Source organism: Empidonax traillii, unplaced genomic scaffold (assembly GCF_003031625.1).
Source record: "Empidonax traillii isolate 1590-97213 ecotype Southwest subspecies unplaced genomic scaffold, ASM303162v1 scaffold33:size3420811, whole genome shotgun sequence".
NCBI lineage: Eukaryota > Metazoa > Chordata > Aves > Passeriformes > Tyrannidae > Empidonax > Empidonax traillii.
In genome coordinates, this window is record NW_020955226.1 from 1,246,568 (window position 1) to 1,261,560 (window position 14,993).

Consider the following 14,993-nt stretch of genomic DNA (forward strand, 5'->3'; position numbering starts at 1 on the left):
TAAGATCGTGTAGAACAAATCTTGAAAGGGTTTCTTTCAGTCTTAGTATAATGAAAATCTGGTAATTACCGCAGTTGTTTTGTTTTGGATGTTGTTACCAGTGGCTAGCCTACAAATTACTCCAGAATCAATCATGATACTACATAGCCTGTTTTGAATTTTCTTGCTATAGGTACCACTATAACTAGTTACTTTTCAATTATATAACACTCCTTACCATATTCTAGAGCATTATTCAGTTGTGTGGAATAATAGAAGACTGTAGGATTGAGATGGTGGTGAAGAGTTAGTCACTGAAGTCAGAATGTTAGAAAATGTTGTGGGAAGGTATAGTTATTTCTCCATTGAAAGAATAGTGAGGATTTGCAACTCTGAGAGGACATTTCATCAAGAAGGATTTTGAAAGCCTATGTAAAATGCAGGCTGGGAAAACTCTCATAGCATGAGTTTTTATTTTTTAAATATTCTTTTCTGTTCGTTTATGAATTACAGAACAAGAAGGAAGTTTCTGAGTAAGGGATTTAAAATATATTTACTGAGCAAAAACCCAAATAATTGTTGAATTTAATGCCACAGTTATTCCACAGTTCAGAAGGCAGAGGTATTTTTAGTCGCTTGAAGGTTTTTTAAATAATTGTAGACGTGCAAAGAAAACTTCATGAGGGAACGTCACTGTACTTCTCACTCCATTATATTCGGATTTCTGCTTAGGAGCACCACCGGAACCTCCGAGAGCTAAAGCTCTTCTCAAAATCGAGCTTTGTCCTCTCTCTAGTTTTAGGTGGTGGTGCCATCATGTGGACATTTTGTGATTCACCTGTATGGTTTTCATTTTAGTGGTTATGTTTTCGTATCTTAGAAGAATGTCAGCAATTCCGAGAGTGAAAGGTTGTAGATCTGGAGCAGTTCTGTTAAAATACATTATTTATGCCTTGGACCTGTTCAGGAATTCTTTTTAGGTTTCTTAACATGTGCCTTCCCTTCCAACTGCATTTATATTATAAAAGTCATATAGAAAGCAAACAGCAATAAAATACTTTTTTCCTTAAGATTTCCTTATGTTCTCTCCTATTATGTTGCAGCTAGCTTTAATGTATGTATCATAATGATCAGCAAAAATTTTATACATGCCAAATTTTATGGTGAAACATAAAAGTGAAGAAAATGTATTTTCATTCCTTTGTATGCATGAAGTACATCACATTTGTCTAGATCATCTAAAAGTAATAATTTTTGTATTATTCCAAGAAACTAGAAGCTACTACTTCAAATTTTCACATTTTTATTCAAAAAGAAAGACAAGATCTCCCAAAGATAGGGGTCTTTCTTTTTAGTATCTTTCAGATTTTCTGATTTTTCGTATATGATGTTCTCTTCCAGCTATAAAGTGGTGACTGTGAAAAATTTAACATATTCAGGGCCTTTCCCTAGGTATTAAAAGAGCTGGGGAGAGTTAAATAGCTCCTGAAAGCAAAAATCTACCAAAGAAGTGTGTTATTTGATACTCTTTTGTGAGATTTTTCTGGCTTACATTCCTTAACTCTTAACCTACATTATTCAGCATGCTTATCATGTGCACTATTTTGACCAACTGCGTATTTATGACCATGAGTAACCCTCCAGACTGGACAAAGAATGTAGAGTAAGTAAAATGAATTTTCTGTAAATAATATTCAGTAATCAGAAATAAACTGTTGTAAATTATTTTGTATTAGGATGGCATCCCCTGACAGCAGGTACCTTGTTGGCATATCCTTTCAACAACTATTTTGATGCTAGTTTCTTCACTGTAGCATTAAATACGTGTAATTGTCTCATGACAAGTTGTTTATTGTTCATCTTCTGTTTGCAGTATTAGGTGGGGGATGTAAGAAGAAAAGCTAGTCTTACGATCATACAGAAAAAGTGAATTATAAATGTTTTTTTTCTGCATTCTATGTTGCATCTGTGGAAGAATGCAGGCAAGGCGCTCTTTGATCTCAATTGCAATAACCATTAACAGATAAAGGGATTATCTTATGGATGACTGTATTCACTATGCTGCAGCTTTCTTTTACCAAAGAATGGAAAGCATGTATGCAAAATAAGTATTGAAATGGTTAGCTAATCATTGGCCCAACACGATGTCAGCTTGTTGGCTAATTGGTCCATTATGGTGTCAGCTACATGGTGCTGATGGACAATGACACTTCCAAGGCTGTAGACCGTGGTGTGAAACACTGCTCTTCATGGTGCTTCATTTTTGCAACAGCATTTTATGCTTCTGCTGCTTCTTCATTTTTTAGTGTTTGGGATGATACATACCTGTTTAATCTCCAGTAGTCAAAAGTGAAATCATAGGGCTATAAAAGTCAACAAAGGCATTCTCATTCTGAGTTCAGTGCGAACCTTTATGTCTGTTTAGCATGCAGTAAATATTTATGATAAAGATTGATTGCTTGAATATTTCTTCTCAGTTTTGTGTTGTGCCACTTAGATTTACAACACGTCCTCATCTATTAAGTAAAGTTGTGCAGGAGAGAAATTTCTTAGTAACTGAAAACATTCACACTGGAAAATGGTTTTCAGGTTGACTCAGTTATAAGCTTTTTAAGCAGTTTAATTTGAATTGTTTTTCATTAAGGATATAAATTAAACTAAATTTCAAGATATCTTTTGGACACAGAGGATTGAATTTACTCAAAATGCCAGAATTAAATATTTTTTTAAGTTACATTTCAACTACATTTTTTTACTCAAAATGAGTAGCTGAATTTTATTGGCATTCATAAATATTTTTGATTCTTGCCCATGATTTTGCATCTCAAGTGACTTGTTTCATTCCAGTACTGTATCTTGCTGAAGGTGAAGTACTAGATATACCTACTGTGTAACGAATGAGGGCTGACGAGGGTTGGCACTTGCAAGCTCATGGTACTAAGCAAATTTTCAGCATAAAAGAACACTGAGGAAAGAAATTTTTAATCTGGAAGCAATTTCTGAAATCCTACATAATCCATCTGTGTGTTTTGTTATGATATGAATTCAGACTGGACATAAACATGCAGCAGCAAAGTAACTGGGAAATTTTGCATCTCTCTTATTGGTGCAGATGACAGAATTTGAACTTAAGCTATGGATTTTCATTTAGTTTTTAAATCTTTTAATTTCTCCTTCCCTATTGTATAAATTATGTGTATGATTAAAGTTGGTTGTAGCTGCCATTAAATTCTTATGCCTCTTAAAGAGAAGAAAATGAGAATAAAGCAATTAGAAAGCATAAAATGTGACAATAACGTGTATACCTGTAAACTCTGTCTTGCATATTTTCTTCAGATACACATTCACTGGAATTTATACCTTTGAATCACTTATTAAAATTCTTGCAAGGGGCTTCTGTTTAGAAGATTTTACATTTCTTCGAGACCCATGGAATTGGCTAGATTTCACTGTCATAACATTTGCGTAAGTCTTCTACTTATTTTTTTTTTATAAAAATTCTTTCTGATATCATGAGATTAGTGACTAAAAATTGCCTCATATCTTGTCAGCCAGAACATTTGGAGCCTGGACTTCCTGTGGTTTCAATATGTTTCTTCTACCTCTTTTACACATTTTAGTATTTCTAACCAAGCATGTGCTGCAGAGGCCAGCATGGTGTGCCAGCCCCTTAGGATTGGGAATGCCATCAGCCTGAGCTGTTCATATCCTGTCTCCTTTCTGAATACCAGAATTAAAAGGAATCCTCTTGACTTTGAGCTAGTAACTGACCAAATTAGGTTTCAAACATCAAGTCAATGTGGTTTATTTTGATAAAACTTAATTTAATTTTATGGGCAGAAATATATTTATAACAAAGGCAAAATACAGTGAATGGTCAAGAGGTCTTGATCAGAGAGCCGAGCAAATAAGATAAAATCTGCCTCAATTCTGAGTAACTGTGATTTAATCCTACAGGTATGTAACAGAATTTGTAAACCTAGGCAATGTTTCAGCTCTTCGAACTTTCAGAGTATTGAGAGCTTTGAAAACTATTTCTGTAATTCCAGGTAAGAAGAAGTTGGTGTGAGGTGTTAGGCCCCTCGTATCTCCAACTGTTATTTGTGTGCTGTCATTGTGTTTGTGTGTGAACTCCCCTATTACAGATATGTGACAGAGTTTGTGGACCTGGGCAATGTCTCAGCGTTGAGAACATTCAGAGTTCTCCGAGCTTTGAAAACAATATCAGTCATTCCAGGTGAGAGCGAGGTTAAACACCGAGGCTGACTTTTGTTCTACAAAGGCTGTATTCACATTTTTAAAGCATAAGCCTTGTTTGCTACACATTGTCAACTAAACAAAAAAGCAAGAATCAAGACATGTAATTTTATTTAAATTGATTCATGCGTGTATGAGTTGTATGTTGTTTTTAAAAAAAAAAAATCAGCCTTTGAGTTTAACAAATTCTTGCATGGGATATTTGCAGTAAACAGCCTATGTGATTTGCATCTTATGACATCAAGCTTTCCTTTACATGTTTTAGATATAAGTTGATTTTAAGCTTTCATAGTGATGCAAATTTTATCATTTATTGAAAGCACTTGATACAGCAACTGAATTCAGTTTTAACTCATGTATGAAAAATTAAATTCTAAAGGATAGCATGGGCCATGCATGGGGTATTGTTTTAAAGATGTCTTTCTTCTCCAAACCATCACCCCTCTTATATTGTAAGAAGATTATTACAACGTCATTTAAATATGCACTTATCATGTCTTTATAATGGGTTTGCTAATGTAGAATACATTATAAAAGGTTCATATAAGAAAGGTTTGGGCAAGAAGCATCAGCAAAAAATGAACAGTGCTATTCTACATAGGGTTGAGATATAGCATGGATAACAGAAGCACTTGTTTTGGCATAAACAATGTGTTTGGAATTATCTCCTTTTTATTTCTGTACACTATAAAATAAGCATAAACTTACGTCTTTCATTCATCTTCACAAGTAATAAGGCTTTTCATTAAATTTATTGTATCACAAATATTTGAGTAATTTACTAGTTTTTTTGCATGAAATCTTTATCGGGGAAAAAATCACGTGAATTTTTTTTTTTTTTTTGTATGTGTATGTTTAGTATCTATGTAACATCATCATAAAAATCTTTTCTCTTTGCAGGCTTGAAGACTATTGTGGGAGCCCTTATTCAATCTGTGAAGAAGCTCTCAGATGTGATGATCCTGACTGTGTTTTGTCTGAGTGTATTTGCACTGATAGGGCTGCAGCTGTTCATGGGCAACTTGAGGAATAAATGCCTGCAGTGGCCTCCAGACAATTCTACTTTTGAAACAACTGTTATTGCCATCTTTAATAGCTCTATAGGTGAAAATGGTACATTTATTAATACAACAATGACAACATTTAACTGGGATGAGTACATCGAAGATGAAAGTAAGAGTTAATTATATAATCTGCTGCATTGATTTTCTGGAATTTATTTAAACAGATACAAGAACATCAGTATCTTTCTCTTGCCTTCAAAAGTGTGTAGCCTGGCCAACAGACAGGACAGAACTCATTTTCTCTAGCAAATAAAAGAACAGTCATAATGTAATCTAACATACTCATGATACCATACTGGATGCCAAAATATATTTTTACCTTTTACCCAATATGACTTTTAAAGTAAAATCATGTCTCAGCTTAAACCAGAAATTTCCATGCTAGTTTCAAGCCTCCTGAAGTAGTGTGACAACCCTAATATGGGATCTGAAATGTAATGGCTGGATTAGTGCAAGATAATGCCCACTGTCTATGATCATAAACCCACATTTGAACATCAGTTAGCCCATGAGTCCTGCCATAGCACGTCAGTGCAACTGTGTTGTTTTTTTACAACTTGGTGAGTGTCTCTGCATCACAGACTCTTGCACAGCACAGACATGCCTTTATGACAATACTCCTGATTTATCTCGTGCTTCTCATTCTTGCAAAATAAGAACTAGATTCCATATTCCTGTCTTTTAATTTGTTTCTTTTCTTTGGAAAATCAAGAAATGAGCATGTTGACCTCCTTTGTACCTCGTAATACAACATCTCTACTGTTTTAGGGAGTTAATGTCACTACTGTGTTAACAAAAATTGTTTTGAAATTCAGATAGAACAACTCTGAACATATCTGTAGTAGATTGCTATTCTGTCATTCATAATAGTAGTGACAGTTTCTCCTATTTATCTGTTCAACCTCTTCTGTTTATTTTAGTGTATTTAATGTTTTAACTTCATAATTAGGCATAATCTCAGGGTTTTTATTAAGTCTATATAAATGTTGTAACTGATGGCTATATCACTGAAAGGTAGAAAACCTCAGTTTAAGAACTAAATACTTTTGGATTCAAGTCTCACTGCCTTATAATCTTTTAATATACTTATCGTCTCAGCATACTTGTAGTATACAAGTGTCATGGAGAAATTTTGAATGATAACCCATCTGAAGAACAGATACATTCCATTCCCCTTTAGTTGTTTCTGGTACTGTATTACCAAATAGAATTTTTTTTTCTAAATATCTGACCTACATTTTCCTAATTTCAGCTTAAATATATTACTGCTTCTCCTGTAGAATTAGAAATAAGATAATCATGAACTTATTTGTATTAGTCTTTATGATCTTTAAAAACTCTTATCTTCTTTATTTCTAGTCTTTTCTGAGCCAAGCAATGCTATTTTCTGTTTTGCATTTTCTATACCTATTTTTACTTTCCTTTTGGACTCTTTCCAGTTAGTCTGGGAATTTTTTTCTTTTTGTTGTTTTTCCACTGCCTTTTTTTGTTCTAGGATTTGTTTGGTTGGGTTTTTTTATGAGACATTTAAACTGGGTACTTACTCCTCTAACAGTTACTTCAAATTTGTATCTATACCTTATGTGCCATATATGCAGCATTCCTACTAACACATTTCAAAATTACCTCAGGTTTATGTCAGCACTGTGTTGTTGATTCACAGTCAACTGTGACAGTCACTGCATCTTTTTCTACTGTGGTGGCTGTGGCTGCATCCTGTCTATTTTTCACTTACGTATTTGATTTTGCCTTGTCAAGTGTAACATTTTCCACTTGTCTCTGTTGAAATGAATCCAATTGCTTTCAGACCAGCTAGTCCATTTGTGAAGGTCATTCTAAATTTCAGTTACCTTCTCTCCTAGCTTGATGTCTTCAAAATACTTGATACATTTTTTTCTGTTGTTTCATGTCTTGAATTGGTAATGAAACTTGTTATGAAAACTGTGTCTAGCATAGATCCCTGGAGGATCTTCAAAGAGGTATCCTTATGAATTGACACTGGGTCACTGGTGACTCCTCTCTGATTTCAAGTATTTTGTGGTATTTCCAGCCAGAACATATCTCCTTTATTTGCATATGGAAGTGTCATGTAGGGCTTGTACACGACTGCTGTCTTGTTATTAAATTGGCAGGAGACAGGAATAGTTTTGTATATGGCATATTTTTTACAAAGTCACATTGACTGTTTTTATTACTTTATCATTTTTGTTTAAAAAAAAAAAAAATCTTCAGTGTTTTCCAAAATAGTTGGCTGAGAGTTGAGCTGACTGGATGGTTTAACTGGATCCTCTGCTTTCCAGAGGAGAAGCTGTGCCATATAAGAATGTGAATTTTGGAAGTCCTGCTTGGAGCCTATTTGCATCTTTAAACTTCCTAAATTTTTAAATTAGAGGTTAGATCTCTCACAGGATCTGACTATGTGATCACCAGAATGTCTGAAAATCCACTGATTTCTTCTTTGATATCTGAGACTAGATTGCTGATCTATAAATTATGCACATAATCTCTCTCTCTCTGTTTAAAACAAGCAGATTTTATGCTGCCTCTGTTGTATACAGGTGGTGACAGAGTAGAAGCAGTCAATAGGAACTGGTTGCAATTCCCTGCTTGTCTGTTTAGCATTAGTCCTCAGTTAGTTCATGCCAGCTAATATAGTCAGTGCCAGCTGGCAGTGAATCTCACAGAACCATCTGCTTCCTGGGAACAGCCAGAACATACCTAATTCTGGCAACTTTAGCTTAATAGGCCACCTGACCCAAAACTCTCCACTAGAGATTCCCATTTTACTGTAAGAATCCCAAACTAGGAATCGAAGGCAAATTGTTTTTCCCTTTCTGCCGTGAAGCAGAACAAAGAAAATAAAAGAATGTGTCAGGGGCTTTTAGGAGTTACACCTCTTTAAATTATGTTTTGCCTCATTTTAGTAGTTAGTTAAAAAATGCATATAGATTCTTCAAGTCTATTCCTCTGCTATAGAATTTCATGTAGTAATTTTGTGTAATGTACAGTAAAAGCTTGGTTCCTCCCCCAGCTGCTCAAATTAGGATCCATTTAGCAATTTATTGGGCATCTTGTGTTCTGTTTTCATGCTGCAAAATTCCAGTATTTTTTCAAGGAATACTTGGATAAAATAATATGTAATAAAAAATGATAAATTAATAATACTAAGTGTTCTGTATCAAAGTGCACAAAGGCAGAGAATTGCCCTCCTCCTTTGCATTGCTTTCCTGCTGCTTTTCTATTTGCTGACATACACAATTTGGTATTCCAGCCATTGTATATTAATAATTTGGTTAGGTTTCTGAGAATTAACTGTGCAACTACTTTTCCATTTTCTAAAGGAAGGCCACCTTTAAGACTCTGTAGAAAACCACTTTCTTGTCAAAACAGTATTTTCCACGCTTTTATCATTCCTAACCATTGCATATGGAAGTTAAAAAGTTTGTTAGCTCTGCTAATTTCTTTCAAGTGTGTAAAAGTCTATATAATTGCTCAATTTCCATTGGGCATAAATGTACCTTTCTCATCACCTTTTTGATTTTTTTTTTTTTTAATCAGGTCATTTCTACTTCTTGGAAGGACAAAATGATGCACTGCTGTGTGGCAATAGCTCAGATGCAGGGTAAGAAAATGTTCATCATTTTTCATTATGCATAAAGGAAAAACAATTAGCTGCTTAGAATAGCTCAGGTGGTCAACTTTAATATCAGCTGTACTGTAGAGTTACAAATTACTGATGTTTTGCCTTTGAAGCTATACCTAAATACAGCCATCTATGTGATTTGAGTTTACACAGGCATTTCCATCAGCATCTTAGGCTACTTTTCTAAAGGTAACCACATGAATGCAATGTGCATAAATGTTACTGCCAGCTGTTTTTCATCTGCCATGCTACTTGATGTTCTTCTCTTGTCCTGGTGAAAATGTGTTATTATGACAAATTTTGGGGAAGGGTAGGTAGAATAATACTAATTGTATTATTAAAGCATGGAAATATCATTAGGAAATGGAATTAAAAATTGAAAAACGATAAGATATATATTTTTATCTTAGGTATGTAGAATAAAATTTTACTTGTTCATAGTTTTGTTAGCAACCGGTACTCCTGAACAATTTTGTTTTACTACAGCATATGGTAATATAGAGTAGTTGTTAAAAATAGCATTTCCTCTTCTTTTGTAGTCAATGTCCAGAAGGATATATATGTGTGAAAGCTGGTAGAAACCCCAACTATGGCTACACAAGTTTTGATACATTCAGTTGGGCATTCTTGTCACTGTTTCGATTGATGACTCAGGACTTTTGGGAGAATCTTTACCAGCTGGTGAGGACTTATTAAAATAAACAGCACCATCACCAATACCATTACTACATAGTACTTGCATAGTTATTGTCATTCACATGTCCCTAAGGCCTTTGGACCAGATATCATCTTTAATTTCATATATGTAAGCTATTGTCTTAAACAATAAGGCCCTTATTAATGATTTAAGTTACCATGTGCTACTTAAATACATAATAAGGAATAGCTTTTATGAAGGTGGTTAAACTTTATTGTTTGTTTTCTGTGTAAATGAACTTAAGTTGTTCAAGTTTCTTACCCAAACATGCTGTAAATAAATGCTGGTTAAATTGATCTGCAATCTAGTAAAAATATGTTGTGTTTGAAAAGGTTCCATCTTGTCCCTGAACTACACATATCCTTAATGTGAAGGACAGTAATTTTGTTCACTGTGACATTTTATATACTGCACTGTCTTTGTGGCAGTCTAGTTTGGGACTGATGAGACAAGAAGGTAAGATGCTGATTGGCCCCACTACTGTTAAATTTAAAGGCTGTAAAGTAGATGTATGGATTGTTATTGGTATAAGTTCTGAAGTATTCAGAATCTGATTTCCCTTGACAATAGTAGACATAAAATTTGGATTTTTGCATATATATTCAGGATATAAAATTTGGATTTTTGCATATATATTCAGGATATATTATTGTTTCTATATGGAATAAGTAACTAAATAGTCTTGTGCTAACACAAAGCAGTCTTATAATGTATTTATAGATTATGACACAGAGGCTACCATATTATGTAACAGTATTTAAAGTCTGCTAAAAATGTGTATTATCTCTTTTTCTCCAGACACTGCGTGCTGCTGGGAAAACATACATGATATTTTTTGTTTTGGTCATTTTCCTGGGTTCTTTCTACCTGATCAACTTGATCTTGGCTGTGGTTGCCATGGCCTATGAAGAACAGAATCAAGCAACCATGGAAGAAGCAGAACAGAAAGAAGCAGAATTTCAGCAAATGCTGGAACAACTGAAAAAGCAACAGGAAGAAGCTCAGGTATCCCTATAAAGTAAAATTTCTTCTTCCATTCATGAGTGTGATTGGATGCTTTACGTCCACGTATGAGAATACTTTTACTCTCCTGCTCCTAACAATGTATTAGTCTGTCTCATAAATTCCTTCATATTGCAAACAATCTTTAGTGTTTTCCATTGCACTATTTCTGCTGGCTCGAGTGAATCTGTTAATTTGTGAAAAAATTATAACCAACAAGCTAAAATACTAGATTTTCAAATTGGAGATGGAAATCAACTTTTTAACTGAGCACTTGAACAGTTTGCCCAGAGTGCTTGTGCAGATAATCAAGAGCAGTCTGGATATGGTCCTTGGGCAGCCTGCTTCAGGTGAACCTGTCTGTACTGGAGAGTTGGACACGATGACCTCCAGGGTTTCCTTCTAACCTCAGCCATTCTGTGATTGTCTGAAATGGTGATGGGGATGTGGGAAAACCACCCCAAACAGTAATTCTGTTTATATAAGTAACAGAATCAAAACTGTTGTAGGTACTATAGGAGAAATATTTTGCTTCAGCAAAAATCATTGTTTAGTTGCTCTTTGTTGGGATTGTTTGGTTTGGTTTGGTTCTTTACCACAGCTTGTAAAGAAATGTTAATAAAATGCTCCACATATTTTGAAAACCAAACAGCAAAAGATATCTAATAGTCTGTACTTTAACACAAATCTCTGATTATGATCTGCCAAACTGAGATATCAATGCCACACCAGATCTTTAATAGACTAGAGAGTATTCAAAATCCATCAAAATGTAAGAAAGTGTTGCTTCCTCTTAACAGGGATCTTACCGATTGCTTAAGCCTTGAATCCTTACTTCTACAAAGTATTTCAGATGAAAAATTCATTGCAACATGTTGCTCCAGTTTAAAACAGAAGCTTATTCACTTGTTTATCTGACAGCACAGTTTTCATCGGGTTACTCTAACTCCTGGTTTATGGAGCAGTGGCAAAATTATGGTCCTTGTGGTATTTCACAAATTATTCTTCTGGCAATACACTGGGTTCAGTGAAGTGGAAGCATTGCTTTTCTTTCAAAATAATAACTTTTGTTCTAAGAATGGCAATAAATGTAAAATAGTGAGTGGTGTTTGTTTGTGTATAAATGCTGTAAATTGCGTATGTGCTTGTACGTATAGGCGGCAGCAGCAGCTGCAGCAGCTGACTCAAGAGATTATAGTGGAGTAGGTGGAATAGGTGGATTCTCCGAAAGTTCTTCTGAGGCATCAAAGCTGAGCTCAAAGAGTGCTAAAGAGAGAAGGAATAGAAGAAAGAAAAAAAAGCAAAAAGAACAATCTGAAGGCGAGGAGAAGGATGGGGAAGAATTTCACAAATCTGGATCAGAGGACAGCATCAAAAAGAAAGGTTTCCGATTTTCCATTGAGGGAAATAGACTGACATACGAAAAGAGATTCTCTTCCCCGCATCAGGTACCATAGTATTATTACCTCTTAAGCACCTTTGTTGTCTACTCACCATATAAATAAACCCTGTAAAGTAGTTTGGTTAATTCTTGCAAGATACCACAGATTCATTAGCACCTTAAATCAAAATATGACCAAGTTAAAACTTGCAGCCAGATATGAAAGTGTAAGAATTTGAGAGATTTAGGGTTTATTCTAAATTTATGTCTGAAAATTTAAAATTTTTTGTGTAATTAACACGAGCTGTATTTCAAATTTCTTAATTAAAATAGACCTATCTCCCCGTGAAGTTGGTTATGTTCAGCATGATCAGTGGCTTCAAAATATGATGCACACATACAAAGAAATGTAATATTTCAAATGAGAAAAGCACTAAAATTTGGGATGCAAAAAGGTCATCAGAAATTACGTAAATGTTCATGTGAAATTTGAAAAATTAATTGATGTGAGACCACTAATTGTGTTACCTTAAAGAAGGTAGAAATATGTGTGGCAATGTGTCCTTGCATGTGTTCTCTTACATTGAAACACCAGTGATTCAGAGTGCCATCTGCATCCCCCATCCAGACATTTATTTCCTTTGATAGTTCTGTTATGTTATCCCTTCTGCAGTTTTCAAAGCTCCTCTTCATTTGCCCACCTCTCACTCTCCCCTCAGTGCTTTAAGTCCAGATCTCACATACATTCTCTCATTTTTCTGCCTCTTTTTGTACCTCAGTATGCTTCTTCCTTTTATCCCCACCTTCTCAATTCTCCCTGATCTTTATGACTTGCTTTCTCCCTCTTTTTAGTCATTATTACTAAACTCATTCCTGTCTTTTTTAATCCTCTTCTAATTACTGCCTCTGGAAAGCCTGTTTCATCCTTTGATAGATCATGAGCATTCATATTCTCTTCATGTATCATTTTCTCCAGCTCCCATTCTCAAAGAAGCTCAGACCTCTTCATCCAGTGTTTTCTTATGAAGGACTGTCCTTCTTAGATCAGACCATGGTGGGAATATAATGTTTCCAACTTTCTATTTCTGCTACTCCTTCCACTCCCTATTGTACTTCCCCCATCTCACCTCCTTGGTCTGACACCATTTTATGTTGTTAACTGTCTAACTAATCTCTGTAAGACTTCATTGCTGAATTTAGTTAGTTCGTGATTCATTCTGTTTCTTATACAAATTTTCACACCTGTATCAATTGACTTCAACTTTGTGTTGAAGACCCATCCGATCCCTTAGGTGCATATTCTGGCCTGTGTCTTCATTCAAACAGCAGCCTTATTCAACTGCAGATCAGTTCATCCATCTTGTGAGAAATGAAGCATTCCTCATATAACTTCCTCTTCTAACCTTTTCATCTCCCAAGTTCATTTACAGCTGTATGACTATGATAGTCTAGAAATACCCTCCCTTCTGGTTTTCCAGCCTTAGTTCCTTTTCATTCTTAGTTCTAACCACTAAACAGAAGTTCCGCTCACCAGTTTTTTCCTAGAGAAAACTCAGTTTTATATCTCATCTTTGACTTTTTCCTTGACATTTCATTTTCTTTTGGTGTAAATGACCATTTTATTCCTCTTGAAAGCTTATTCTTCCTAACATTCATGATTTTGTGTCCTCGCAATTCTCCTGGTTTAGCTGTGCTTTAGAAGATCCTTTTACCCCTTTGAAAATTTCAAAGGGATTTCCAAGAGGCCTTTTTTTTTTCTCTCTCTCTTTTTTTTTTTTCTTTTTTTTTAAAATAAACTCTATTCTGGACCCACAATTGTGAACCATGTCTACCTCGGGCCTCTTTCCATTTCCCAATTACTGCTGTATTCATCAAGAATGTTATTGCAAAAAGCACTAACCTATCCCATTGCTTTTATCTAATCTGCTAGTAAACATATTTACCTAAAGAAATTTTTTTTAATACCATTAAACATACTGTACCTAAAGTTCCTCCCAACCTACCTTGTCTACTTACAGTAAACAAGTGAAATCCCAGCTTTGACTGACCCATGCCAGCATCCATAACCTGCTGTTAAATTTTCAAACTAGTTTCTTTGAGCCCTTTCTGGTATGCTGCCCCTCATGCTTGGAAGAAGCTCCCATGAGTTTTCACAGAACACTTCATTGCTTTCCTCAAATCCCTCTTTAAAACTCTCTTTTACCATGCTGCCTACAGAAAGCTTGACAGGGAAGTGACTTCAGGTGAGCTAAGATGACTGTTTATCATACTCATCAATTTGCCTCCTTGTATTCCCTCTCTTTTTGTATCCATCTGTTGTGTTACACTTAGATGATAAGTTCTTTGCAGAGTGCCTTTTTGTTCTGCATTTTGCAGTATCTAGAACAGTGGGGCTCAGGTCCACAAAGTTGCAGAAGAGAAACAAAGACACTGCTTTGACTGCTTTGTTATGTACCATCTCTGCTGTTCATAGAGGTCTTGGGTGAAATCAGGTGCTAATGCTAATCAGTCAAGTCAAGGCAATAACTGATATGAATTAGAATTAAGAATATGTATAATTATTTGTAAGATTAGAGCATTATTTTGATTGTGACCCTGATAAGATCCTCGCATAGCAGAACATTTACTCACATGAGTAAACTGATGAAGATTAGCAAAGCTGTTAATACAAAATTACAGGCGCATCTTTGCGTATTCAGCATAGCTAAGACTTTGAAAATTAAAATCTTGTTATGGCTTACTTGCCTAGTATCTAAAAAGATACGTATTTTTTTAAACTAGGCAGTATTTGGGAACTACCTCTGCATGCAGAATGAATCACAGGAAATTTGCCTAAAATTTTATTTACTCAGCCTGTCAGACTTCTGCCAACCTGGAGTAAATAGTGTCTAGATACACTAACTCAGTTTATGAACAGTTGGTATATATATATATAATATTATATGTAATGGCCAGTCTTCGCGAACGAAG

The 14,993-nt window shown here is 35.0% G+C and overlaps 1 protein-coding gene across 1 annotated transcript in view; it reads left to right on the forward strand.

Moving 5' to 3' along the window:
• The window catches only part of LOC114073727 (sodium channel protein type 2 subunit alpha), a 78,235-nt gene that overhangs the window by 25,496 nt on the left and 37,746 nt on the right, over nt 1-14,993 (forward strand). Inside the window, exons 4-11 of the mRNA XM_027911472.1 lie at nt 1,553-1,642; nt 3,316-3,444; nt 4,125-4,216; nt 5,137-5,409; nt 8,859-8,922; nt 9,483-9,624; nt 10,439-10,645; nt 11,800-12,090. Of these exons, the coding sequence (XP_027767273.1) occupies nt 1,553-1,642; nt 3,316-3,444; nt 4,125-4,216; nt 5,137-5,409; nt 8,859-8,922; nt 9,483-9,624; nt 10,439-10,645; nt 11,800-12,090 (1,288 nt within the window). The remainder of the gene's footprint in view (nt 1-1,552; nt 1,643-3,315; nt 3,445-4,124; nt 4,217-5,136; nt 5,410-8,858; nt 8,923-9,482; nt 9,625-10,438; nt 10,646-11,799; nt 12,091-14,993) is intronic.